This window comes from Drosophila subobscura, chromosome A (genome assembly GCF_008121235.1).
Source record: "Drosophila subobscura isolate 14011-0131.10 chromosome A, UCBerk_Dsub_1.0, whole genome shotgun sequence".
NCBI classification, from domain to species: Eukaryota; Metazoa; Arthropoda; class Insecta; order Diptera; family Drosophilidae; genus Drosophila; species Drosophila subobscura.
The window spans coordinates 7,208,692-7,235,952 of NC_048530.1; the positions used below are offsets into that span (position 1 = coordinate 7,208,692).

Here is a 27,261-nt window from a genome sequence, read left to right on the forward strand (position 1 = left end):
AATAACATTATCGTCCATGATGTGGTGGAAAATACGTCTTGGAACTCGGACTTGGAGGAGGCCTCAAAGCAAACTCAAAATATCTCGCCCTTGGATGATCAGAATGGTTTTGACTTGGAGGAGGCCGTAAAGCTAATTCCGAATATCTCGCCCTTGGATGATCAGAATGCTTTGGACTTGGAGGAGGTCTTAAAGCTAATTCCGAATATCTCGCCGTTGCATGATCAGGAAGGTTTGATAATTGTGCAGTTTAATAAATGCCCAATTTGCGATTGTTTACAATTTTAGACAATTACATTATGGATTTTGATTCGGAGGAATTTACCTATACGTCTTGGAGCTCGGACTTGGTGGAGGCCTTAAAGCAAACTCCGAATATCTCGCCGTTGGATGATCAGGAAGGTTTGGGCTTGGAGGAGGCCGTAAAGCTAATTCCGAATATCTCGCCCTTGGATGATCAGAATGGCTTGGACTTGGAGGAGGCCTTAAAGAAAAGTCAAAATATCTCGTCGTTGGATGATCAGAATGCTTTAGACTTGGAGGAGGTCTTAAAGCTAATTCCGAATATCTCGCCGTTGCATGATCAGGAAGGTTTGAACATTTTGCAGTTTAATAAATGCCCAATTTGCGATTGTTTACAATTTTAGACAACTACATTATGGATTTTGATTTGGAGAAATTTACCTCTGGCTCAGGCTTGGAGGAGGAAACTACCAGCGTGGACTTCAAGAACAATTCGAATGGCTCGCCCTTGGAGAAGGAAACAACCAGCGTGGATTTGAAGCAAAAATCAAAGAGCATCGACTTTGAGGAGACAACCACCAGCGCGGACCTCAAGAAAGATTCGCAAATCTCGCCCTTGGAGGAGGAAACTACCAGCGTGGACTTGAAGCAAAAATCGAAGAGCATCGACTTTGAGGTGACAACCACCAGCGCGGACCTCAAGAAAGATTCGCAAATCTGGCCCTTGGAGGAGGAAACTACCAACGAGGATTTGAAGCATAAATCAAATAGCCCGCCCTTGGAGGGGAACACAGCGAGAGCGGACGGGAAGAAAGCATCGAATATCATCGCGCTCTTGAGGGATGAGGAAGGTTTGGCATTTTTATTTTATTTATTATTATTATTATTATATTATTTATTTTTCAATCTATAATATTGTTTACCATTTCAGAAAAGGAAGCGCTGTGTAAACACAACATGAGCCCAGCGGCTGCTATCAAAGTGAATGTGAAATTCGAGGATTTCCACATGACCCACGATGAAAAATTGGAGACCATTCGCGAGGGCTATTCCATTCTGATACTTATTTCGAACCTGACTCCCCAGTGGATAAAAGACGAAATTGAGAACACCGCCTCGGAGGCAGAGACTGAGATTCTGTACTGCAAGGCTCCATATATTGAGTACTGTGACCAATACGGCGAGCTATTTCGTAGAACCACTATGATTATAACACAGCCAGAAATTGCGGAAGAGCTCAACGCATTGGCCCATCAATTGGTGGCTGGTGTGCCTTTCACGCTTTATGGCACTTGGTTCTAGGCCAAACACCCAAAAACAATTACGAAACAAAACTGCTACTGCTAAAACACTACTACCACGGATCCCTTATGTGATGCCACAGGCTGCTGCTATCTCGTTTTGCTGTTCATTCAAACATCTCACATAATCAGACACACTGGCGCTGCTGGCAATCGTATAAACATTAATAAATAATCAAAAGCGTGGGACCCGATCCATAGCATTCTGTTATTCAATCATTTTTGGCAAGCACACAATCGACGCATCGGTGGATGGGTTCATTTTTGTCGGTTACTCCATCATGACTCATCCAAGAGGGAGCAAGGCTTGAAGCTTGAATCACTTCTGTAGGGACACTAAATTGCCTTGTCTAATCCAAGTCCAAAAAATGTATAAACTACTTTATAGGTAAGTGAATTGTTTTCTAATCGAATTGATAAACAAGTGCCAACAGTATTGGACTCAGCGATGCAACAAGTGGAAAATTGAAGAAGCTTTCATACCCATTTGGAATGTGATTTCATTCAATAAGAACTGGCAAGTCCTTGTATTTGAGCATTAGATTTACATATTTCGACAATAATACTACGAGTGTTACATGCATTGGGCCTTATTCTAGTTACGTACTTTTCACTTTTTCACTTAAAATTCATTTAAAATGTTCTTCTTAAATTAAAGCTCGATCTTAAGGGTCTGCTTGACTAACGATAATTAAACAAAACGAATGACCAGAAAGGGTACGTTATATGGATGGTACCCGTATGAATACTCTTATATCTCGGATATGTCGAATATGCAGGATGCATGCATACGATTCAATTGCAATTCAATTGAACTGCTCCACCAATCTTCTTGCGGGTGAACTGGTTGAGCAAGTCGCTAAAGTGTGGCTTTTGCCGCTGGATCACCTCGTTGGGGTGGTTCTTGAGCTGAATGTGCTGCAGCAGATGCGCTTTTCTCGAGAAGCCTGTGCCGCACACAGTGCAGATGTAGGGCTTGCGGGTGCTGTGGACAAAGAGGTGAGAGTTTCGGTTCTCTAGCCGGCAGAACTGTTTGCCACATATGTGACAGCTGTAGGCTTTGTTGCAGCCATGGACCAGCATGTGCTTCTTGAGGTAGGTCGGGTGCGAGAAGCTGGCGCCGCACTGCTCGCAGGCTAGATCGAACAGCCTCAGGTGCACCGTTTTGAGGTGCTGCTGGAGCAACCGCCGGCGGGTGAATCGGCGATCTGGACACTTGGGGCACTGATGCAGGGCCTCCTTAAGGTGCTTGGTTCGAATATGGACGCTAAGGTTGCTGTTCTGCGCGAAACGGGCTCCGCAATCAGAGCACTTGTACGGCCGGTCGCCCGTGTGGGTGCGCATATGCTCGTCGAGCCAGCGGCGGCGTTTGAACTCCTTGCCGCACTCATTGCACGTGAAGATGGACGCTGGCGGTCGGTTGTCCCTGCGCGTTCGGGGATGCATGCGCCGGTGGGCGATGAGCTTCTCGTGGCTGACGAACCGCAGGGGGCAGCGTGTGCAGGCCCAGGGCACGTGGAACGCTGCATCGCTTGGACCTGGTCTCCACTCTCCGGGCTCTAATTCTTCCTCTTCCTCCACCTGCGGTATTATCCAGTCTCCAGGGTCATCCACAGCCTCCCCTGCTGCGTCCTGATCCACCGTCATTGCTGCCAGCTCCTCTTCGGGTTCTTCTACTATTATCGAGTTGACCCACTCTTCGTCGGACTCTTCGGACTCCTCGCACTCTTCAATTAGTGAATCCCAGTCGATGTCGGCCTCCTCCAGCGTTTGAATCGCCATTTCTTTTTTCCGGGGCTCCAACAAGTAAAAATTTAGTTCTTTTTCGCGTCGCCAAAAGCGTTGCCACATGCGATTTCAGCCAATGCACTAACGCCTCGGGAGGGAGGGCTGCCAGATAGCGCGAACAGACTGGCACGCACTAGCGCTTTTCTCAAAAGTGCGCAAAAACGACAGAAAGCGTTACTTTGCTTATATTTAAATGAATTCTTGTGCCCAAAAGACGTTATCTGTTTTGTATTTTAATCAATTGTTATGCAATTTATTCATACGCTATGTAAATATAATTTGTTCACAACTGTTATATAATTACTTTCATTTGTTTGTATTTTTATATTTTTTTTATTTTAAAGCGGCTGCTTTCAACAATTGTTTGGTTTTGTTTTTTTCGATTCGTATTCAATAATTCAATCAATCAATCATTTACTGTATAATTCACACATTTTGGTTTCTTCTTAGATGATTCGAGAGTGTGTGGCTTGTATTCATTCGTATGTGTGAGCGTGTGTTTGTGTATAATTGTAATTCCGTTAACTACAACTACAGAGACGCCTCTAAAACACACACACAGATACACGATCTACATATCCATTCGTGTATCCTGTATCGTATCGTCGAGGTCTTTTTCCTTTTTTAGCTTTTAGAAATGTTAACAAATTTACAGACTTATATTTGGATTACCGTAATCATGTATATACTATATTATTTATATATGTATAGATGCATTATATAATATGCACTGAAATGTTTCAACAGGATCTGTTGGTGTGCTCTTTGCGTCACAAATCGCTCTGTATAGTGGTGGAGGGGGAGGAATGATTGATGGATGGGACGTGATAATGACAATTAAACTTTTCATTTTCTGTGTGGGGTGTTGGTTTGCGTGTGTCTGTTCAGTGTTTGTGTGTAAAAACCGATTTCTCTAAAATTTGTCTTACTTTCTCTTTTACTTTATATACGATTTTGAGGCTATGCTATCCTTATCCTCCACATCATTGCATTATCGTCTATTAAGATTCTCCTCTCTGTTCATTAAAGTAAGAAAAAAAGTGCACTAGTCTCCCGTTTTGGCATGGCTTAAACATCGTCAAAGCACCACACTCCTCTTTCTTTTGTTTGTTTGTTCGTTTACACACTGCTTATAATCCTATAATATTTCCATCCCGCCTGTATTATATACGATCTGTGTCTATAATTGCATTTTATGTAGTTTATATTTAAGAGTTAATCCCACATTCGACACCTTTGTCGATTATTTCGTGTGTATGTGTGTTGTGTTTGTTTGTGTGTAGAATGTAAGTTTTTTAAATGCTACAAGTAAATGCCTGCCTGCTTGCAAATTATTTGGTATGTCCTTCCACTGTTCCTCCTTTTAAAAACTACGTTGGCCTTATCCGCTATGAGTTTCTACACTACTCGTACACTACACTACACTACATACTGTTTGAAACATTTTGCAATGGAAAAATGGGCATCGAAAAATGCACACTACACACACACAGATGGTTCGTATTAGGGTGGATCCGCAAAGCGAGAGAGAGACAGCGCTTAGGTGGTTTACATCGGAGAGGAAAGATTAACCGTTGGTTTGCTGGCTGGCTGGCAGGAGATATAGGGAGATAGTGAGAGTGGATAACAGTTAAACGCTCGCTCTCTTCTGGCTTACATACGCATGTGTGTGGCTGTGTGTGCATTTTTCCCCCCGCTTCACTTTTGCTCATTAATTCGCTATATTTGTGTGAATTTGTGTGTGTGTTTGTATATATGTATTTGTGCGAGTGTGTTTATGCGTTTGTGTTTTAGTTTTTGAATTGCAATTTCTGTAAATTGTGTATATATTTTTGTTTTAATTATTCCATACATACAATACATATATTTTTCGTATATAAAAAAAGAGCATTTTGTTTCGTTTAGTTTAATGCCTAACAGGGATAGTCCATTTCCATTTAATTTACGTTCTCTCTCTCTTCCCTATTCGTTTCATTTCATTCGTTTCGTTCGTGCTCCTTCTCCCTATCCTTCTTCTCTTTGCGGCTTAAATGCAGTTATTGACCTGAACGATTGGTTTATCTTTTGAGTTGTGGTTTTTGTTGATTGATTAATTAGTTAATGCTTTCTCTCTCTATATCTTTGTATATTACTATATATGTGTGTGTGTATATACGTATAAATGTATCTGCATGTAAGTATTTCTCTGTGTATGTTGTGTATGAATTTATGTATAGATTTCTATGTAATCGTTTTTTTTATTATTTCATTTTGGAAATCTCGTTAAAATAGTTTAACATTTTAATCTTCTCTTGCTATTTCTTTCGTAATCGTATTGCTCGGTTTTTATTTATCAGAAGTAATGTAACTGTTATTGTTTTTGTTTTGTTTGGTTTTTCATTTGTTAAAATTTAAAACGTTTCCTATGTTTTTCCTTTGAGTTTTATTCAAGTGTTTAAATATTACTATTATAATTTTATTTCGTGAAATGTTTTCGTTTTTTGACTTTCCTCATTTAAGGTATTTATTTTGTTTTTCGCTTTTCCTTTCTTTTGTTTCTGTTTTTGTTTCTGCATTTGGTTTCATGTTGTTTTTTGTTTTTGATTCTTTAGTTTGCTTTAGATTTCTGACGTCACAAAAATTTCTACGTACGTGTCGCTGTTGGTGTTGTTGTTGTTGGTGGTGGTGGTTCTCGCAACGGATTCTCAAATAATAAAATTACATAAAGTCCAAAAAACAAACCAAAAGTTAAAAGTTCTGTCGTCTCTAGGGAAGAAAGAGTCGGAAGGGAACAAGCGGTAGCTAAGAGCGAGTTGGGGGAAGGCTCGATCCCTGGAAATCCTATTTTCTTCGAGGGTTTCCCAATAGTTCGAGCCACGACTGTAATTGTTGTGGGGGAAACGTACAGTGGCGGCTAAAAGCATTGGGAAGCTCTACATATCATTTTGATTAAAATTACATTTTAAAAGTTAGTACAGCGGGTCTTTAAGTCTTAAAATACCAGATTTTCTACTAAATGTCAATCCTTCCCACCACTGCTCAAGCTCTAGGCGTTTTGTCAGGGGGGTCACTACAATATCCTCGTAAATAAATAATTTGGCTCTTACACACTAGGGACTCGCACTAAAAATAGGCATACATACTAAATATATCGTACATAAAAGGGTGGGGGTGTTAAAAAAAAATTATACATATAAGTGGGCATATTACATACGAGTAGATGGTTAATTATAGTACAGTTCGGTTAATAATAATTGTAATAATAATAATAACAATAGGCAACAACACAGAGCAGAGAACTGATGTCTGTATGTATGTGTTTGTGTGTGTTTGTGTTTTTTCAGTTACAGTTTACAGCTACAGTGTTGCATCAATCGGGATGAGTCTGTGTGCATGGGTGTCTGTATTTTGTGGACGCCACTGTGTGCCTCTCAGCTGTTCCAATATGGATGCTGTCCATAGTGTCCCCTCAGTGTTCAGAGACACAGAGAGCGAATGAGAGACAGAGATAGAGTGGTTGTGGGAATGACAGAATTCTTGGGGGGGTGGGTGTTAGACAGAGACAGACTTAAGTTAAACAAATGTTTTGCTTTGGAATGGCTATTGGGAGCAGCAGAATCGGAATTATTTTTGTTCACAGTTCCACTGAATTTCGGGCGTTCCTCCTGTGTGGGCTCTCTAATCGAAAGAATCCGCAACGCTTCCTGGACCGCCCTCCGCCTCAACGCGTTCGTCGCCTGGAGCCGCCCCTGCCACCATCTGGCGGGTGCGGAGTGGACAATTTTTATGACGTCTCTAAAAATCATACTTTAAAAGTTTTCTCCCGCCGTTGCTGCTGCTGTTGCTGTTGTTGTTGCTGCTGCTGCTGCTGGTGGTGGCCACGATGGGATGATGGTGGCTGCTGCTGGTGCTGCTGCTGCTGCTGCTGGGATCCATTGGCGGGGAGCACACTCATGGAACCAGCACTGCACAGGGCCGCCGCCGCTGCTGCCACTGCCTCCTCGCAGGCATAGCTGGCTATACGATGATCGCTGCGCGATCGCTCCCTATCATGGCTGCGATGGCTGTGATGGTGATCGGCTGCTGCAGCCGCCGCTGCCACTGCTGCAGCGGCAAGGCCGGCTCCACCGTTGCGCTTGCTAGGCGCCGCCTGCTGCTGGGATCGCCGGTTGCCTAGACGCTTCAGCTCGTAGTCCCGGGCATCGGCCACATCGAAGGTGGCCGCTCGCTGATGCTGCTGCTGCTTGGAGTGCTTCGACGAGGAGGAGGTGGTGTTGGTTGCTGCCCCTGGGACGGGGGCGGGAGGCGGCTGCTGTTGCTGCTGCTCGTATGGCTGCGGGAAGTACTCATCGTACTCGTGCTCCTCGCACAGATTAGCATTGCAGGCGGATTGGGAGGGCGGCGGCGGCTGCTGTTGCTGCTGCTGCTGTTGGTTGTGCATTGAGCGATGCTTTTTGGGGGGCAGGGGAATGGGCGCCTGCGCCGACTGCTGCGTCTGGGTCTGAGTGCTGGCTACCGCCGCCGCTGCGTGCAGCGACGTTGATGATGTGCCCCGTCGCACAACATCAACGCCGCCGCCGCAGCAGGCGCACTCCTACAACTCCGTCACGGAGTAGAGGTCGCTGCTGGCATGGGCGGCATGTGAGGCATGGGCGTGCGCGTGGGCATGGCTGGAGTGTGTCCCATGGGTGGCGGGACCAGTGACGGCAACGCCTCCTCCTCCGCCTGCTCCTCGTTCTCCGCGTTTCAGGGAGCGATAGAAGAGCGCCTGCTGCTGTTCGATGAGCAGCTGCTGCTGCTGCTGTTGCTGTTGCTTGGAGGAGCTTCCTCCTCCTCCTCCTCCTCCTCCTCCTCCTCCCTGATAGTTGTTGTTGTGCTGGCGCTGGTAGAAGGCCGCCTGCTGCTGAGCCTGCTGTTGGAGCTGCTGCTGGTGATGATGGTACGTACTGCTGCTGTCGTAGGAGTGCTGTTTCTTCATTCCGACAAGCACCTGACCTCCGTATTGCTGCTGCTCCACATAGCTGCGTGCATTGTCCAGCGTCTCTGCACGACGCGGCCGCTCTCTGTCCCGCTCACGCTCTCTCTCCCGCTCCCGTTCACGCTCTCTGTCGCGGTCGCGGTCCCTCTCTCGCTCCCTCTCATAGCCCCCGGTCTGCTGCTGCTGCTGTTGTTGCCGCAGGCTGGCTGACTTTGGTGGCAGAGTCTGCATGTGGTTGGCATTGCTCGAATCGCCACCGCCACCGCCGCCGCCTCCACCTCCGCCTCTTGAGGTCTTGTGCCTGTTCTTGGGCGGCAGGGAGGGCGGCTGCTGCTGCTGTTGCTGTTGTGGCTGGGTGGCGGTGGCCGAGATCTTGTGGCTCTGGGGCCGCTGCAGAGACCGATACTGTCCCAGACTGGCGGCGCACAGCGGCTGTGCGGATATCTTCGACTGGGTGGGCGACTGCGTGGGTATCTCCGGCAGCGGCTGGTTCACAATCGAGGCCGGATTGAGGCTGCGCTGCACCACCCGCGGAGCTGCCGTCGGGACCTCGCTGCTCTCGATGCTGTAGACAGCCGAGGGCGGCAGAATGTGGGTGGTCGGTGGATGAATCTGCTGCTGATGCTGCTGCTGTTGCTGTTGCTGCTGCTGGAGGGCCAGAAGCTGCTGCTGTTGCTGCTGCTGTAGGGCCAGGAGGTGCTGTTGCTGCTGCTGCTCCTTGGCATAGGAGCTCCCAACGCCCGTGGTTCCGGGTATCTCTGTGAAGGTATTCTTTGGCTTTGGTGGCGGCGGCGGTGGTGCGGGTTGAATCTGCATCTGTGGCGGCGGCTGTGGCTGCTGTTGTGGCGGCGGTGCTGGTGGTGGCACCATCTGTTGTTGCTGCTGTTGTTGTTGCTGCTGTATCTGCAACTGGATCTGCATTTGCAGCTGCTGCTGTTGCTGCAATTGTTGTTGTTGTTGTTGCTGCTGCTGCTGTTGGACAAGGAACTCCGTGGAGCCACACACCTGCGGTATGCAGTCCGGCTGCTGGCAGTAATCCTTTGAAACTGTGGCTATCGATGGCGTCTTGGCGCTGCGCAGATTCGGCGACGGTGAGGCACCCATGGCCATCGAGGAGGAGACACCCTTGAGGGAGCCCCCGTAGCGGCCCACATGCCGCAATGTGGCACACTTGTTGGCAGTCGCCGCCGCCACAATATTCAGATTATTGCTGCCACGCACCGCCTTGGGTCCGATGCTTATGTACTTGGGATCGAAGCGATTGAAGCTGGTGTTTGTGACATCACGGGGATCCCGGTCGTCGACCAGCCCCCCCTCGTTGCCGATATCCAGGCCATTGCCTGTGGACCTGCACATGGCATTGGCCGTCTGTGCGGAGAGCACGGATCGGATGGAGCTGCCCGTGGAGCGGGGCAGGGTCGCCGAAGCGAATATGTTCTTCAGGGTGCTGCTGCTGTTCTGGTGTTGGTGCTGGTGCTGATTGATGATGTTGCTGCTCTGCTGCTGATGGGTATGCTGCAGCTGCAGCTGCTGCTGCTGCTGGAGTGGTGGCTGCGGCGGCGCTTGCTGCAGCTGGAGCTGCAGTTGGAACTGCTGCTGCTGCTGCTGTTGCTGCTGGGCTGTGCTGTTGCTATTGCCTGCATAAGTGCTGCAGGCAAGCGAATCTCAGTAAAAGTCGTTCGATTCGAGCGTCTTACACTGCTTGCTGAGCGTCGCGTACTTTCCATTGTTCGGTCCCTGCATATACGAGGCGCTCTGCTGATGATGCGACGGCAGACGTCCCAATGTGTGATGGCCGGACCTGCATGAACGAAAGGAGGGAGGGAGAATCCATATAAGTATTTGGCTAACAGAATAACTTTTCATAAACATTCTTCATTTGTCTTCTCTGCCATCGGTTCGCACCCATCTACTACCGTCTACCGTGTCCCTGCATCTTGGGTGGGGCAGGATCCTATGGGTTAACTATTGTAACTAATTCAAAATTACTTCTGCAATAAGCAATATGTCATATTTGGGCACTTTCTTTGGGTTTGGATTGTATAAATAATAGGACCCAAAGTGCTCCGAAACTTAAACCCTCAAGTATTTAATCTTCCCCCTAGGAATTGCGTCCACACTTTCCCTCAGACGCTCTCTCTTCCATTGAATGCATTGAAACCAATGTGGGATTGGATTATTGTTTATTTAAAAAAAAAAAAATAGGATTTTAGCCATAGAAACTAAAGCTAAACCCAAAATTAAGAGTATAATGTAACCTATAATTAAGTTCTATTCGGTTTCGAGGATCTAGAGTTGGGGATTAAGTAGGTAGAGAAGATAGTAGAGGAACGAGACTCTGCTAGAAGCCCTATAAGAAGTATTTCCAAAGTCCCGCAAGAATTGCCTGAAATATTCGATACTTCAGTGTTTGTTTCCCTCAAAACCGTAACTGATGAAACCTATTTATCAAATGGCAATGTATCTTTTCTATGGAATATCTATGGTATATCTATGAAACCATTTCCATTAAGAGCACTACATGAAACCAACAGGCACAGAACACACATTAGCGTTCATTTGTAAGTGTTGTAAAAAGAGTCTTACAAAGGAGATTTACTGCACAAAAGATGGCGCAGAAAGAAGCCTCGAATGATAGGACGTGGAATATGGTAAATCGTGGGGATACAACCACTACTTTCAAAAGCAAACTCTAAGTTATAATATGTAATCGGGGAGTCCACTGCTTGAGCATTAAAATTGTTCAATCATTGCATCAGTGGCAATCAAGTATATAGAACTCTTCTTGATGTATCTGCATTTCGAGTTCCATGTTCCAAAGGATGAAGCATAACCATTCATGAGAAATTGTTTCAATCAGTAATAAATGGAATGGCAATCGAATGGGATACCTTTTTGCATGACCCATGATCGATAATCCATAGCAATTTATGCATAAAGTTGCCTTAATACTACAGAGTGTGGTTGTCATGCAGTGCTCTCTATTTGTGTCCTAACATATAATTCGATCTATCGGATAGGTAAACGATAGAGCGTAGATCTTTTGTGTCTGCCTTCTGCCTGTTTCATGTGTGTTATAAATAGCTTTAAGTATATTTGCTAGACATGCAAAAATGTGTGGCCCAAGGTAAATTCAGTCATTCCTTGCAGCTTTTTTAATGCTATTTCCCCCCTCTAAGAGTCTCCCTCGCCCATTCGAGTCCAGAAATTCGAATCAAATGCATTTTGTATGTGTGAATGCTACGCTCGCGAAGAGCCTGCCTCATTTGTAGGATACAGGAAAAATGGACGAGAAATATAGTTTACTGAGTATGGGGTGGGGGTTATTAGTGGGGGAAGCATCATTAGTGTGCAATTCAGTTCCAGTTTCAGTTGTGTGTGCGTGTGTGTTTGTGTGTGTGTGTTTGGGGTCGTGACGTAACGTTGGGAGGGTATGGAGTAAACCCCCACTCGTGGTGTTGGATAAACTAATGTTCGGTGGTTCTCACATGCAAAGGGGTGCAAGGGGTGCAAGCAGCACAACAAATTAAACCAACTCAAAAAAAGAACAAAGAACTTTAAGGATCTCTCTAGCGAAATAAAAAAAAAAAGGAAAAAACTCAACAAACGAGCAAACAGAAATGAAAAACAGAAAAATGGGAAAAGGAGAGACAGAGAGGAGGGTGGAAACAAAAATGAAAAGAGGATCTAGAGATGGAGTTAGGTAGGGGGGATTGGGGGGAGGGATCACAAATCAAGAAACAAATGAAATCAAAGTTCATGCCTTGTGCCATGCACCATATCATAGCCGGGCGGCGGCGACGGCGATCCACGACCCCCTCCTCTGGCGGCCCCCGACACCGAGGTGCGTGGGTGGTGGTGGCTGGCCATTGTCATTGGAGCAACCATCGTGGCCATCGCCGCCGCTGTCGTCTGGTTAGTTCTATTATGCTGTTGCAGTTGTTGCAGTTGTGTGTTGTAGTTGTTGCTGTAGTGGTTGCTGTAGTGATTGTTGTGGAGGTTGTTGTTGTAGTGGTTCTGGTTCTGGTTCTGGTTGCTGTTGTTGTGGTGGTGGTTGTGGTTGTGGCCATAAATGGCCGTGGATGAGCTGTGGCTTGATTGAGATTGTGATGATGGTGATGCCAACCCTTGTCTCAGTCCCGCCGTTCCATTCCTGTACGGTCCAACGCCATTGTTGCCGTTCATTCCGGCTCCGCCTCCACCGGATCCTGGCAGCGTACCGCCGCTCGACACACCGCCTCCTGCACCACCTCCCTGCGTCTGCTGATGATGCAGCAGCGTGCGATTGATTGTCCCCGTGCCCAGCGGTGCCGTCGGCGAGATGCTAGCACTGGGCGCATTCGAGGCAGGGAACAGAGGAGCCGTCTCCGATTTGTCTGCATCCAGCGTGGGTCTGTGGGCACAAAAAGAGGGCGAGGATTACTTTAAGCTGGAGGCGATGGATCGGTTTACCCTACCGCTTGCTCAAATAAATCCAGGCATGCGAATCCGCATACACGAGTATCGTCAGCAGGAAGGAGGTGAGCAGCCCAGCCACCATCATGAGGCTAAGGCCCAGCAATCCACCGCCACAGAGCCCTCGCAGCGCCTCCGCATAATGCCGATCGATGGCCCTGCGGTCTAGAGTGGCCGAAAGGGTCGTCAAATTGCGACGCGTCTCCTCCAAATCATTGTCCATGGCCGTCAATGTGCGCTGGACATCGATGCGGGGATAGGTCTCTTGGCTCATTCTAAGAAAAAGAATTCATGAATCATTCAATCGTTACGGGAGAGTGGAAATCTTTGTGTGTTACCGCTGCATGGTTTCCACACTCTCTCGGGCCCGATCCACCAGATCCCTGCTCTCATTCAGACGCAAAATGAAACGATTTCTGGGCGTTCCACAATTCAAGAAATCCACATAAGGACTCCGCTGCAGAAAAACCAAAGGATTGAGGATTAGCTTCGTGCGGTATTTGGTCTGTCTGTTAGCTCACCATTCCAACCTGTCGGCACATATAGTCATGGGGTCGCATACAAAAGTCACCAGCGGCCACACTGGAGGCCAAATAGATGCCCGCCAGCAGCCAACAGATGATGATGCAGAACAAGCCCGAAACACTGAAGAATATCAGGGTGCAACGCGACCTGCGTGCCACTCCAATCACCAGGACCGTGCACAGCAGCAGCAGGACAGTGAGAAAGGCCAAGGTGGCGGGCCATCGTATCGATTCGTAGAGTTCTCCCATCTGCAAAAAAAGGATGAGTTTGTGAATGAAACCTTAAGCCGGAAACTCCACTCTGGAGACTCACGTGCAGCAGCCCCATCAATGAGGTGTCATTCTCTCCGCCCTTGGCCTTCATAAAATAGTGCACCATGCTGTCCAGGGAGGCCACAGCTCGCGACGTGTTCTCTCGCACCAGGCGCGACGTCTCAATGAGCAGCATCACCACCGTCTGATTGTATTGTGGCTTCTCCACCATTTGCTCCACCTTGTGGCCGGCCATCTTTGACTCCAGGTCATGCTTAATGCTTTCAGTCTGCAAAGAAAAACAAGCACGCAAAAATAAGTACAACGAAAGAGAGTCAAAAAGAGTCGGCAAAAAAGTGTTTAGCAAAAGGCCAAAGCCAGAGCAACCCCCAAAAAGGAGCTTGAACCCCTAGTTCAAAAGTTAATGACCAAAACGAAAGCAGGGACGGAATGGCGGCAAGACTAGACTGCATTTTCAGAATACCCTTGATAATTATAGGGGTGGCACGGTGGGCGCGGGAGGGCTCCGCACTACAGGGGAGTCTCATGGAGAACATGGAGAAACACCTTGAAGGGGTAAATGTTCCGCCACAAATACTTTCGTCAGATTAGCACGAAAATGAAACTAAAACAAGATTTTAAATTAATGTTTGCTCGAAATTTGAGTATTTTCCGGCTGGCAGTTGAATGCCGTGTTTTTGGGTACATATTTGTACGTGAATAAAGTCATTAAATCTATCTTTAGGCTGATGGAATACCTGAGTAAAAGTTCGCTATAATTTGGGTTACACTATAAATAGGGGATAGAGATGTGTGGGGGGCTGGGGCGCGGGTTAAGTAACCTCCTGAACCTATCCCAACATTTGCATCCCTTAGGGAGTGTTTCCTTCCTTCCGTCCTTCCTTCCACGCACGCACACACGCACACACGCACATACGAAGGTGGAACAAAGGACCTGTGTGCCACACACACACACACACAGAGAGAGAGAAAGAAAAGAGGAAAACTAGTTTCCATCGTAATACTTTTGCTTCCGCACTTCGAAGAGGCGGCGCAAGTTTAATGGGAGGCGGTTGGCAGGTGGGGACTCCGTGGGTTTCGGTTTAGAAGTAACCGTTTTGCACACACACGCAAACGTCTGGAGCACAACACATTTTCTGGCTCTGGTTCTGCTTCTCTACCTCTGGGATAATTAATAGCGTTTTACTCAAGAGTCGGGCAATGCCAGCCATCTGTTTGGGCGAGACGACGATGACTCCTGGCCCCTCATTTCTCATTCCTCATACCCTCACCCCACCCAACCCATACTCCTGGCTGGTTGCATCCAGCCCTACCTTTGATGCTGACGCGGCAAACTCCCACAACTGCTCCTACTAAGAGCCCACCCACTCCTCTGCGGGCGAGTCTCGTTCTTTTCTCCCCTTAACCTTTTTGCCATATCGGCCCCGGCTGGAGCTCGTTCGCTTCTCTCTTTTTTTCCAGAATCTCTTTCTCTGTCTTTGTCCCTGTTTCTAGCTGCTGTCTCCTGTCTGCTGTCCTTTGGCTCCTGACAAAGTTTATGAATAGCAAAAGCTTTTGGAGTCCCCTCTCTGTCGTTACGAGGGAACTGTCAACACTGGAGCAGCAGCAGCAGCAGCAGTGTCAGTGGCAGCGGTAGCAGGAGGAGCATGACCAGCTTTTAGGTTGATTATAATGTAGCCGGATTGAAGAAGGAAGAAGGAAATAGGAAGGAGAAGATGCTAGAGTCCTGCAGCAGCAGCAAGAGGCAGTTTATGTAGAACGCCCCATGGAAAGTGAACGAAATACAGAGAGGATGCCGTGGGTCTCTGAATGTTAGAGCTCTCCCGAAGAGCATTATCACTATTTATTTTCATGTATGTAGATAATTCCCTAGCCAGCCCCCCTCCCGTGCGACTCACCTGCCGTTTCAGGGTGAGAACGAGACCCTCAACATTCTTCCCAGAGCTAAATGCCTGCAGCAGTCCATTGTGAAAGTCATCGTTGCCATATAAGCCTGCAAAAAGAAGATACAAGTGAAAAATTAATAATGAATAAAACGAATCCATACAATCCATGCGGTGTCGCTCTTTCAGCTTAGATCGGAGTCAGAGATCAGGCGATTACCAGGGCAGCACAAGCAGCAGCATTCCATTCCACATGCCATAAACCGGGGGAAAGGTCAGTGATGTAAGAGGCCCGTGCCACAGATACAGAGATACACACGCACACAGACTCAAATCATTTATGAATGATTCAATTAAGAGCAATAATTAAATTATTATTCCATCATATTCCCCCATGGCACAGTCGACTCCTCTTCCCTTTGCTTCTCTCTCGTATCTACCCAATCGCGGGTTAATCGATGACGCATCTGCCACACGGCCGAGTGGGGAAGGGCTGGGGTTGATAGCCCTACAGCTGGAGGGCATTACGTGACCAGAGAGCGAGAGATCTTCCAGCTGCTGCACTCCACAAAAAGTATTTTCGTACGCTCTCTTCTAGTTTTTGTAGTCTTCATCGATTCTTTGTATTCTATTATTCGCAACTATGCAGCACGCGTCATGCAACTGTTTATATCGGTTAGATTTGCTTCTATTCTACAGTTATTAAGCACATGTAAATTCTATAGAGACCATAGAGAGTACAATCTTATTGCGAAAGAGCCCACGCATAAACAATACAACTTTGGCAATGCATTTTTCACCATTTTCTGGAGAAATCTTCAATATTCTACGTTCAAACTGCCTCAAATGTTTCATAATCCTAAAGAAAATCGCCAGACTGCAGGGCAAATGCATTTATTACGAGTGCAAGCCACGTTCCATCGGCAGTCCAGCAAACAGTTCTGGCCGATTGCCAGAAGTCAATCCATGCGATAAGCCGGCGACGGCTACGTACGTGCTCTGGCGATCCAATTTACTTCCATTCCATTACAAAAGGGTGCACAGAGGACAGAGGGACACTTACCTAATCCAATGGCTGCACATGTCATCAGGGTGATGATCAGCAAAGTGCAGCTCTGGCATCGTTGGGCGCTCGGCTTCCGCTGGCGTCGATCACAGCAGCGGGTGAGTAAATACAGCAGCAGTCCCACCAACGAGACGATAAGGAGGCCGGCGGGTATTGAGGCAAGGATGCCCAAACTCTGTAAGCAAACAAAACAAAACAAAATGAAAGGAAGGATTAGTTTCTGGGGGCTTTAAATGCATTATCAACTGTGTGGGGAGGCGGGTAGACATTTCCTCATACTTATTTTCCCCCCCTTGGGTTCCCGGCTCCTGTCTCCTGGTTTGGTTCTGCTTTTGTCCTGGACATTCGACAAAAACTTTTAATTGAATAACTTGCAACATTTTGTTGCTGCTTTTGCTACGTTTGTTGTGCTGCTTTTGCTTCTGGTGTAGCAATTTGTTGTTAGTTGGCTTCGGTAATGGAAAGTGGAACGAGAACCCAGGCGGAGAGAGAGAGAGAGAGAAGTGGAGGAGAAGCACTCGAAAGAGCAGAGAGTGGGGTCCTTTTAAGCGACTATGCGGATACCCTTTTCCATCAGTGCTGAGGAGAATGGAACAATTATTTTATATCAAAATGGAACGAATATTCATGGCGATCGATGCCACAGAAATAATTCACAAACAATTTACACTTTTGCAGGGTATTTTTAAGGGGTATAGAAATGTTGCCTGCAGAAAAGTTAATTCCTTCTTGCCTTTTTTGTGCAGAGTCCATGTCTGAAAATGAATTGAATTTTTAAGGGGGCCACAGGACCCCCACACACACAGCGCACAGGACCCCTTTCCTTTTTTTCCGGCTGCAACCGAAAAATGTTCTTGGCTTAACGGTAATTTCATTGCCTGTCATTAAAAAAAAGAAAAAGAGTAACCCCCCTCCCAATATGTGTCCTGTACTCCACGCCGCACCCAGCGTTTCCTTGTGAGTGTCAAATTACCAGAGTCGTAGAGAATGATATTGGATACCCCACAGAGAAACAGACAGGCAGCAGGACAGCCCCTTTGCCACATTGTGACATCACACGTTGATTCCAATGAATCGCAAATGAGTCAGAAATCAGAATTAAAAACAATGGAAAGTCAATTAACTAAGCAGCTTGATCCTTTTAACATTTGCAGGAGCACACGAGTATTTCTGATATTTTCAGTGAAAAACGCTGAAGTTTATTATACTTTTTAAATCAATTTTAACTGGGAGTTTTTACTGTATTCTTTTTTTGTAAATTTCGTAACTGAAGTATTAATTACATCACAGCTGTATTTAATGCCTGCGATGCTGTGACTCAAATGTTACATGCAGTTCCTCTCGAAGTAACTCTAATTGACACACAGAACCCAAACCAACTTAAATTCTTATCTCTATCCATTGCTTCCCTACTTTAACTCTGTCATAGGTATTGATACTTCCTGCACTACCATAAATATTCCCCAGATTCTTTCAGAGAAGTTTGATTCTGGCTATGTCCCCCAGATCGCAGATCTATTTCCCGCAAATAAACATGTACACTCATCATCTATCTTTTCAGTCCTACAAGGTTTATTTTGACAATGAATCATTAAAGAGCTTTCCATCATTGCAAACACGGTCAACATGCATTGATTTAACCCATTTCGAAATGGCATTGATTCATAGATTCTACGTGCATGTGGATATACAAATAAAAACAAAACGGATTTCGTTGTTAAGTTGATTTCTAGCCAATTTCCCGGCTGTCAATCAGAATTGAAAGCAACACCCGAGTGCCCAGTAGTCCGTAGTCCACTGATTGCCAGATTGCATGATGTGTGAATGGGATGGGATGGAGAAATTTGAGCCTTGAGTCCACGCTTCCATTGGATCCATTCCCCTTACGAAATCTTCGGGTGGTGGGGTGCAGCGGGTGCTCCTCTATTTATTATTTATTGCACTCTTTTTTCCCACTGTAAATAATCATTAAAACTAGTTAGAGTTCTCCCTCCGCTCCCCTTTCTCTTGCGTTGTGTTTGTGTATTTTTTTTCTCTCTCTGTTTGTGCCTCGTCACTTTGCGTGTCGTCTCCCGCCCCCCGTTCCCGTTCGCGTGTGTGTGTGTGTTTGTGTCGTGTGTCCTCCGCCTCGCAGTTGAATGACACTTGAGCCACGAGACTGCTGCCACCCCAACAAGCTCCTTGCCTTCATCCCCTTCCGTGTGCTGCAATGCAATCTGCAAAATGAAGCGAAAATGTCTCGTGCTCAAAGCTCCTTGGTGCTAGTCCTCCCGCATCCATATACTATACGATACGCTCGCTTTCCATCGACATCCAGCTTGTGCCTCGTTGTGTTGCCTCTCACTTAGGGGAACATTTTTGTGCAGTAAATCAACGGCAATTGAAATGCATGTAATTTGCATCAATTCATAATTTAGCGATAAAAATGCGATAAAAGATAACAGATTCCCCATCAGTTGGAAGAATCCTTGTCCCATGAGTTTCTTTTTTTTAGTAAAGAACACAAAAAAGATTTTAGATTACTCTCAAGAAAGATTAATTTTTCCAAGATAAAGCATCAGAGGGATTTAGTCCCTTTCTTTAAGGTGTGTCCTTAGAGTCTGTCCTCTAAGCCTGCTGTAGATTCTGCTTTAGAATGTTCCTTCAACAGATGAGGGAATGTATAACGTCGTTGAGGGATTTTTTTGCAGCCACCCGACGGATGAGGTGGTCCTTAGGGCAGGCGAAAACCCTGCCTTAGTTTCGTTTGTAAGGCGCTTAAAAATGTGAGAAATATTTCGCGCTTACACAGTCAACGGTCGATGATGGAATGCTTAGGATGGAGGATGTTGAAGGTAGAGGGGGAGAAGGAGGGGAGGTGGTTGGAGTATGCAGTGTGGATGTGGATGACGATGGATGTTCCCTGATGGAACGTTGCACGATGTTCCGTGTGTTCCAATTGAATTAAATCAAAGCAAATTGCCAGCAAACAGCCGCAGCATCAGCAAAAACAAATAACCTTGACGGCTCCGCTCTCTTCGCACCCCATCACCGACGTCTACTCTTCACAGCTACCTCTTAACCGCTTCTCCGCAATTGAGAATCTTGTTCACTCTCCCTCTCTCTCCATCTGTCTCTGTTTCTCCCTGTGGGAAGTGTGAAAAGTGACGGCAGCTAATTGGAAGCTAAGTCACAAGATATGTTTGGATCTGTGTATATTTATGCAATAATTCCCCCATCCCTCCGCGCCATGCGATATGTGTGCAAGCAAAAAATTAACACCAGCAATAAAAAAACAACAACAAACATTGAAAGTAAACACAGAATATTCAGAGCTTAAAGATTTGCGGTAGGTAGAAGTAAGAAATGGGTGATCCATATTGATTCTCCCAGGAGAGATCCCCCAGCAGATGTTCTCAAACATGTTAAAATAATAATAAATAAAAGTAGGGGATTATCTACGATAACTGGCCTTGGGAAACCTTTGTTTGGCAACTCTTAAGATGGAGAAACCCCTGGCGATAGAAGCACAAATAAGTAGCATAGAAAATATAAACACATTTTATAATCATATTTTAATAAGATATTCGATATTCGGTCTTGAACGACAAAAAGACTACAAATTTCTTTGTGAAAAATCTCTATGCAAGTAAAATCTTTATTTAAAGAGTTTTTAAACCGTTTTTCTTTATCAATTTATTCAGTTATCGTTTTGGGAATATTATGCCACACCTCCTCCCTTTCTGTAACTCTTTTGTCTGCCTCCCCGCTGGGCAGGCCCAGGAGTACGAGTTTTACCTTCTACTGCGTGGGTGGGACGTGTTTTCCCTGATCATGATTTTCCCTCTGCACTCAGCTTTGATTCGGATACCCACACACTAAAACACACACAGACATGGGGGGGAAAACCAGTTTTCTTTTCCCCACTCTTTATTCTCTCTTTGTCCATCTGTTTCGCAGACACAACGGTTATTAGAACGGCGCAATGCATGGAATATGGAAATGGATTCCCGATTATGCATTGGAAAAAAGGTTCGGTTTGGATCGACGACAGGCGGCGGCTCTGCCACGCGTTTCCGGGGCTAGTTCTTTGCTCTCTATCTTTGGACCCTCTATTTCCCTCTCTCTCCCTTCCCGATATCAACGTGTCTCTCTCTCCCCTTACTGCACCTATCTATGTATGTCTCTGCAGTCGGCATTCTTTGTGGCCTCTTCTGTTTCTGTCTGTTTTATCGCCTCCTCATTCCCCATTCGAAGAAAAACGAAGATAAGGAAAGCCAATAAAAGGGAACTAAGAAGGGAAGAAGGAGGAGAGGGAAGTTGCAGATACATATGAGGAGAAAAGGGAACACGGTGGAGGGATATGTTGCAGGAACTGGGAGTCAAGGTTACTCCAAAGTCCGAGAGAGAGTCAGAGAGAAAGAGAGTCCCCTGAAGATAGGTGAACAAGAGGGAGAGAACGATGGAGCCCATGTTTCACATGGAGCAACAGGAAACAGCAACAAAAGGGATTGAAAAACGGTGGGTGCGGAGAGACAGAATGAATAATAAAGTAAATACAATAAATATGGGAGAAATATGAATAAATATGAAATAAAGTCAGGAAGTACATTTGTAAGTGTCATAGAACAAACGGAACGAATGCAAAGGGAAGGAAGGAGGAGGAAGTGGAGTGTAGAATGGAGTATGCAAATTTGAACAGAGGTGAGGAGGTGAGGAGAGCCGAAAAAAGGAAGTACGTCATAGAGCGACACAACACGAGTGCAAAGAGCAGACGCGAAAACAAAGGTGAGGTATGTAGAAGGTGGGTGTGTCATCCGTTGGTGACTCTTGGACGTGGCATAATTCTTTATGCTAATCAGCCAGAGAGCTTTTTCCTTGTCCGATCGAAGCAAAGTGAGAACGGCACAAGCATCACACCCCTCAGCCGTTGCAACTATGTTTCTTCAGCCATTCGAAAGAGTCTCTGGAAAGGCAAACAAACAACAGCCGCAGCAGCAGCCCTAGCGATCGTTCCTAATCGAATTTTCATATAAACAAAAGCCATCAAACGTACATTAATTTTGTGTTGATATTTCGATCTGCGGCACTTACAGCACTGTGGGGCACTGGTTCTCTGGTTTTTATATTTCAGCGCTTTGCGTTTGTTCAAAACAAAAAACTTGGAATCAACAAAAAACTGGTGGGACGGCTGAGGCCCACGCAAAACTTTCACACACCAAGCGATCATCAGCGACACAGAGACAGAAGACCAGAGAAGGAACTAGGGGAGCTGAGAGAATCATAGACGGAGAAGAGAGCAGAGAAGCAAACTGAAACCACAAAACAAAGGAACAAGGGACAAAGGAAACCAGACAGGACAGAGGGATCGCAAAGGAATGAAATCGATTCAATTCTTTCCTGCAGTGGCGAGAGGGAATAGAAGCAGAGCTCCGTTTGAAATTGAACTTTGGATACCCTTTTCCCCCAATGAAAGGAGCCACTTTATGTTTTCTTGATTTATGGAACCAAGTGAACCCCGAAGAAATTTATTATAAATGCGATACAAACTTTCATCCGAATATAATCATGATCATGGATCGGCGATCAAGTTGTCCTGGTAAACGCGCCCATTGTTTCCATTGCCATTTTAATTTAATATTTTCAATCAAGTGAGATCTTTGGACATCTCTTTTGAATGTTCTCTAATGTAAAATGTAATGCCTTTAGATCTAGTATCGGATGTCTCTTCTTCATCTATTAAACTACGAAATATGGATATGCGGGAGTCCCCGACACACAAAGGAATGTAATCCCAAAGTAAGTCTTCCGTGTATATGGTTGTTTTAATCTCCAAGAGCTATCCTCTCGTAAGAACAACCTCTGGGCAATCTATTCTGAATCAAATATCATTAACAGGGTATTTGCAGTGTTCCGCTCCCCACCATCCGGACCACGATGCTGGCTGTTTGGATCAGAAGAGAGCGTTGGGGCTGTTGTGCTTTCATCTCGTTTCGTTGTTTATGAATTTCTGATCTCTGGGGTGGTCGGATCTTTGGGTCACATAAAAGAGCTTCAAAAGAGTGAGTAAACAATAGGGATATAGAGAGAGATCCAGCGTTTCACTCCGTGCCATTCTCCATCGTTTCGCTTCCTTTTGTTCCTTCCTGTGTTTCCATTTCCATTGCGGTGTTTCCTTTTTGTGTGACGAATCGTAAAAGGCAGGCCTGTATGATGGACACGCAGGCGGACCGAGATACAAAGCAATCTGTCGAGTGGTCGAGAGGCGGGGCATATGGTGTGGCAGGGGCATCTGTTTGTTCTGCCACAATGTGATAGCAGCTGTGTGCCTCCGTCTTCTGCTCATGTCGTTGGTCGGTCGTCCTGCCCCATTTGTTCTTCTGTTCAGCAGCAGCAGTTGCAGCCACAGAAATGAAAGTACACCCCAGAGAGATATCCGCCCGACTGTGGAAAGTGTCAACAGATATGCACTGAAGGAAAGAGTACTCGTAATATTCATGAATCATGGAATTGTGCAGAGGTTTCTATATATAGAAAGATTGGGAGCCTCCTCCAATCTGTGTCTCAATTCGCGGACGAATCTGAAGCGGCAGATGTCACCCACTTCCTCAACCAAACGTCCCCTGTTTTCGCGTTTAATTTTAGCTCAAACCATACATAGATTGGTGTCTGGTCCAATATGTCCCATTTATGCGGGCAGAGTTACTCTTTCCCCTTTTATAGGGCACCCGCACCCGCACATGCAGAGAGGGTTGGCGCCTCCTCTCACTTTATTGCCCGTCCGCTGAAGCCATTGAAGGTTGAATTGATGATCATCTCATCCGCCAGCGCATCGCATCGCATCCCACAATCAATGGATGAGTGGCTGGTGGCAGTACAGATTCCCATGCGTAGATATGGAATAAAGGGAGGAAGACCCTTGTAGATGACATCTCTCCCTCCCTCCCACCATCCCTTTTTCGTTTGGCTTGCCGGAACAATAACCCCACCAATTAGACATCTTCTGCGTCCCGCTCACTCCCCCATCCGAAGAGTGGTTTAAAATTTTGCTGACGCGCGTAAAAACTACGCCCCAACCCGAACCCAAAACCCGTACCCGGCCTCCGGTGCATGCAGCAGCAGCAGCAGCAGCATGACCTACATCCAGCCCAAGCTACAAAGAGAGAAAGACAGAGAGAGAGGCAGAGGAGAGGGAAAAGCCGAGGCCATGCCAAGCGATGACCTGGATTTTTGGATTTGGATTCTAGAGTCGCTGGAAACCGGCATTCCCAGAGGAAGGTAGGAGGAGGGCAGGAAGAGCACTGCTAATTTTAATCAAATTTTCCCTCGGGGATTTCTGAATGGCCAAATCTGCATATCATATGTGGGGAAATCCCCTGCAGAGTGAGAGAAATATGTGGAAAGATCGCTCAATAAAGTAGATAAAGGGAAGAAATAATGGGCATACGGAGTGGGGTGATCCATAAAAGGAAGCCGGAAGTTTGCAGCTGCTGCATCCATCCATCCGACTTCCCCCCAATCAACCACTTCTCTCACTTATTCAAAAGAGAGGACGCGGACGCACATGTAGAGCACATGGCAGAAGAGGCCTGAAACAAAGTGGGAAATGGAACGGACTAAATCATCGTACAGGGAGCAGGCAGGCACATGGCACATGGCTGAAACGGAATGGCAATGGACGGGCGGGCTAACGGACAGAAGAGGGAGCGAGCGAGAGAGGCGAATGGTAGACCGTCAACAATTGAAATTCACTCGAGTATTTCCCACACGTTTTTTTTGTTCCTTGCAATTGCAAAACGGTACCGAACCGTGAGCCCTCTCTCTCTCAGGTAAAGAGAACTGAAAGAGGAAACGCAGCAGGCTTGCGAGGGTGGGAAAATGGACAAAAGAAATAGAAAACAACACTTGAGGAAATATACATGGCCCCCTCCTTCTCTATCTATTCCACAAGTACACGGATTGGATACTCAAGAGTTCCACTCAAGAAACACAGAGAGAAAAGAAAGAGAGAGAGAGATGGCCACTTGAGAATCAACGAGGGTGGGGGTGTGAGAGAGGATAAGTGCAGTGCCATACGGCCGGCCCGCAGAATCATAATATCTAATATTTACAGGGTATTTGTTCTACTCACCTCGAGATATATATCGCTGTCCGGATTAAAAGTGTCGTTCACCCGGCGAAACGTGTAGTTCACATGCGGCACCGAGTGAAGGATTTTGACGAGTATGTTCGGCTGTTCCATTTTCGCGGCGGTGACGGTGGCACACACAGAGAGAGGGAGGTCCAAAAGGAATAACCGTTAACGCTGATACTCTCTCTCTCTCCGTCTCTCTCTGTCACAATACGGGGACGACGACACGACTCCTTTTGACGTCACAAGCCACTGCCTCTGCTGCTGCGCAAAATTTGAGAGTGTTTTTAGCGCATTCCAAAAAACGGCGGCTGCAAGCAAAAGAACCGTTTTAGAACGAAGTCTCTCGCACTCTCTCTTGCAGGGAGAGACAGCAGCCACTGTCTGGCAGGGGTGTGAGTGGGAGAGAGAGGGGAGGGTGTGATGGCTGGCTGGCTGGCTTGCGTACGTTTCACGAATCCAAGGAATAGAAACAGCAACAACAACGCATGCTCTCTCTCCACACACGCTCTTTGTCTCTCCCTGTGGCGCGCGTCCTGTTTTCACTTTCACTTTCCACACACACACACCCACAACAACAAAAAATCGTATGAAAATAATTGACCACACACACAGAGCTCTCTCACACAATTCAAACACACACAGATATAGATAGATAGCGGCGTTTATAGCCAAACCGATTCAGAGGTCCCTCTGCATTTCCCCTCTAGCCACATTTTGTTTTGATTGCACCGCAGCATCCGCTTCGCAAAAAAAAATATATATAATAATGATAAGCTTATCAGCGAAATCCCGACCGGCACATGTTATATACTATATGGACAAACATCGGAATTATGTTCTATGTGCACAGATTAAATTATGCAATTATTCCCGGGATTATCTTCGCCGCGTTTTAAAGGATATTTTTTGTTCTCGGCCTCCCAGGGGCGTTGTTTCATTTACCGTCTCGTACCGTCCCGATTCGAACGTCCGCCTCAAACACCGAGCCGTTTCGCGTACCGTTTTATTCCGTTTCGCAAGTAATCTTCTTCTTCTTCTCCTACTATCACTCCGTTTACCGTTTACTGTTACTATTGCTGCCGAGGTCCGTTTGCGAATGAGCAGAGACCCAAGACCGCGGCTGCAAAGCCAGCGAGCCAAACAGAGAGAGAGAGAGAGAGAGAGACAGCGTAAGAGAGCGTACAGCGACGTGAGCGGGTGCAACGACTTGTGAATGTCCTACCAAGAGAGCAGATACGAATTGTGGATTTCTATACTAATTTATGATATCGACGGGGATATATAGATATGCCAGTCAGGCATTTGTGTGGACTTTAGGCTTTAGATCATACAAATCCATCATTATATGCAGTTGAAAATCGAAGGGCATTTATCCGTCGCTGTGGCCGGTACACGGTTGTTATGCTTTCTGGCTCTCTCTCCCTCATTTCGCTCTTTTGAATCGGAGAGCCATAGCATGGAGATTGACTAACTGGGCCTTTGGATGGGACGGGGGCGGGGTATAGGACGGGATGGTTAAGGAGGGCCTGGCCAGCGTGTAGAACGAGAAGTAAACAAGAAGGCATAATGCAAAATACAAAAATAAATAATAATGATTCCTGCAGGACGGTAATCAAAATTCAACCAGATTTCTGCCCTCTGTCTTTCACTCAGTCACTACTCACTTGCTCACCTCACCCACTCAGAGATGCTGACTACAGTTTTCCGCTTTATGTGTGCCACTGCTTCTTCTTCTTCCTTCATCAAAAGTCAGCCAAAAACGAGTTTGTTCGAAGCAACTAACAAGAATAACCGCTTTAAATACTCTACTACGTTAGTTTCGCTGACTAAGTACGAAAGAAAGAGTGAGACGGAACGTGAAGGCGAGCAGCTCCAATGACACTCACTGCTGCAACGCTGCCGCTGCCCCCCCTGCCAGATCCGTGTAATACGAAGAACCCTTAGGAGCTTGTACTCCCCTCCTACGACCAACACACAACGAAATTCTTTGGCTGGCGTCACTCTCTCTTTCTCACTCGCTCAGGCCTCCCCCCACTAAAACTCTTGAGGCGAGACTTTTATCGGCCGGCAGAAGTCGAGGAAATATGATTATTGTTCATAAATATTTGTGCAATGGCGGGACCCGACCCCACGACGCCCATATTCGAGACGACGGTAATCGATGATGATAAAAGGCAAACAAGGAGTGAAACACACACACACACACACATACGAAGGCACTAACAAACGTACACGCGGAGGCGAGGCGGCCAAAATCAAGAGGAAATGTAACCATTCAGAGCACTCAACACACCTGCAGATCACTTTAATTCGTATTCGATTTGCACAGCAAAGCACGCTGATGTTTTACATATTCAACTTCATTGAATTATTTGTATTTTTTAGTTGCTTATTTTCACGACGGGCTGAAATGCAGTGTGACCGCGGACTTATCGATAAAATATACCGTGAGGGCCTCGTAAAAATACCAAAATATACCACTGAATTTTCAAAATATACTGTAAATATACCGTAGTCCTAAATGCCGTTCCTCGATTTTGATGTTCTATTTAATATTACCAGCATGCAAAGACGTTTAACACTGAAACAATAATTAAATCCGTTTGAAGAATCAATTTGACATATTTGAAATACTCCTTTTTATTGCATTGTGTACCT

General features: G+C 46.2%; 2 protein-coding genes across 2 annotated transcripts; both read right to left on the minus strand.

The window, feature by feature from the left end:
* Positions 1-2,026: 2,026 nt before the first annotated feature.
* On the minus strand, positions 2,027-3,406 carry LOC117889586 (zinc finger protein 570). Its single transcript, XM_034793994.1, has one exon. The coding sequence runs from the start codon at positions 3,393-3,395 to the stop codon at positions 2,340-2,342; it is 1,056 nt and encodes a 351-aa protein (XP_034649885.1). The 5' UTR covers positions 3,396-3,406; the 3' UTR covers positions 2,027-2,339.
* Positions 3,407-5,745: 2,339 nt separating this feature from the next.
* Positions 5,746-27,032, minus strand: LOC117889587 (hormone receptor 4). The gene is given in 11 exon segments (XM_034793995.1): positions 5,746-9,804; positions 9,853-10,090; positions 12,053-12,682; positions 12,747-13,019; positions 13,083-13,201; positions 13,266-13,517; positions 13,582-13,809; positions 15,440-15,534; positions 16,488-16,665; positions 24,601-24,911; positions 26,897-27,032. Coding segments are annotated over 10 exon segments (4,815 nt in total). The 5' UTR covers positions 24,712-24,911; positions 26,897-27,032; the 3' UTR covers positions 5,746-7,113.
* Between the last annotated feature and the right edge of the window lie 229 nt (positions 27,033-27,261).

Coding starts and splice junctions, on each gene's coding strand:
- LOC117889586 (XM_034793994.1), bottom strand. CDS start 3,395: ATGTGGCAACGCTTTTGGCGACGCGAAAAAGAACTAAATTTTTACTTG.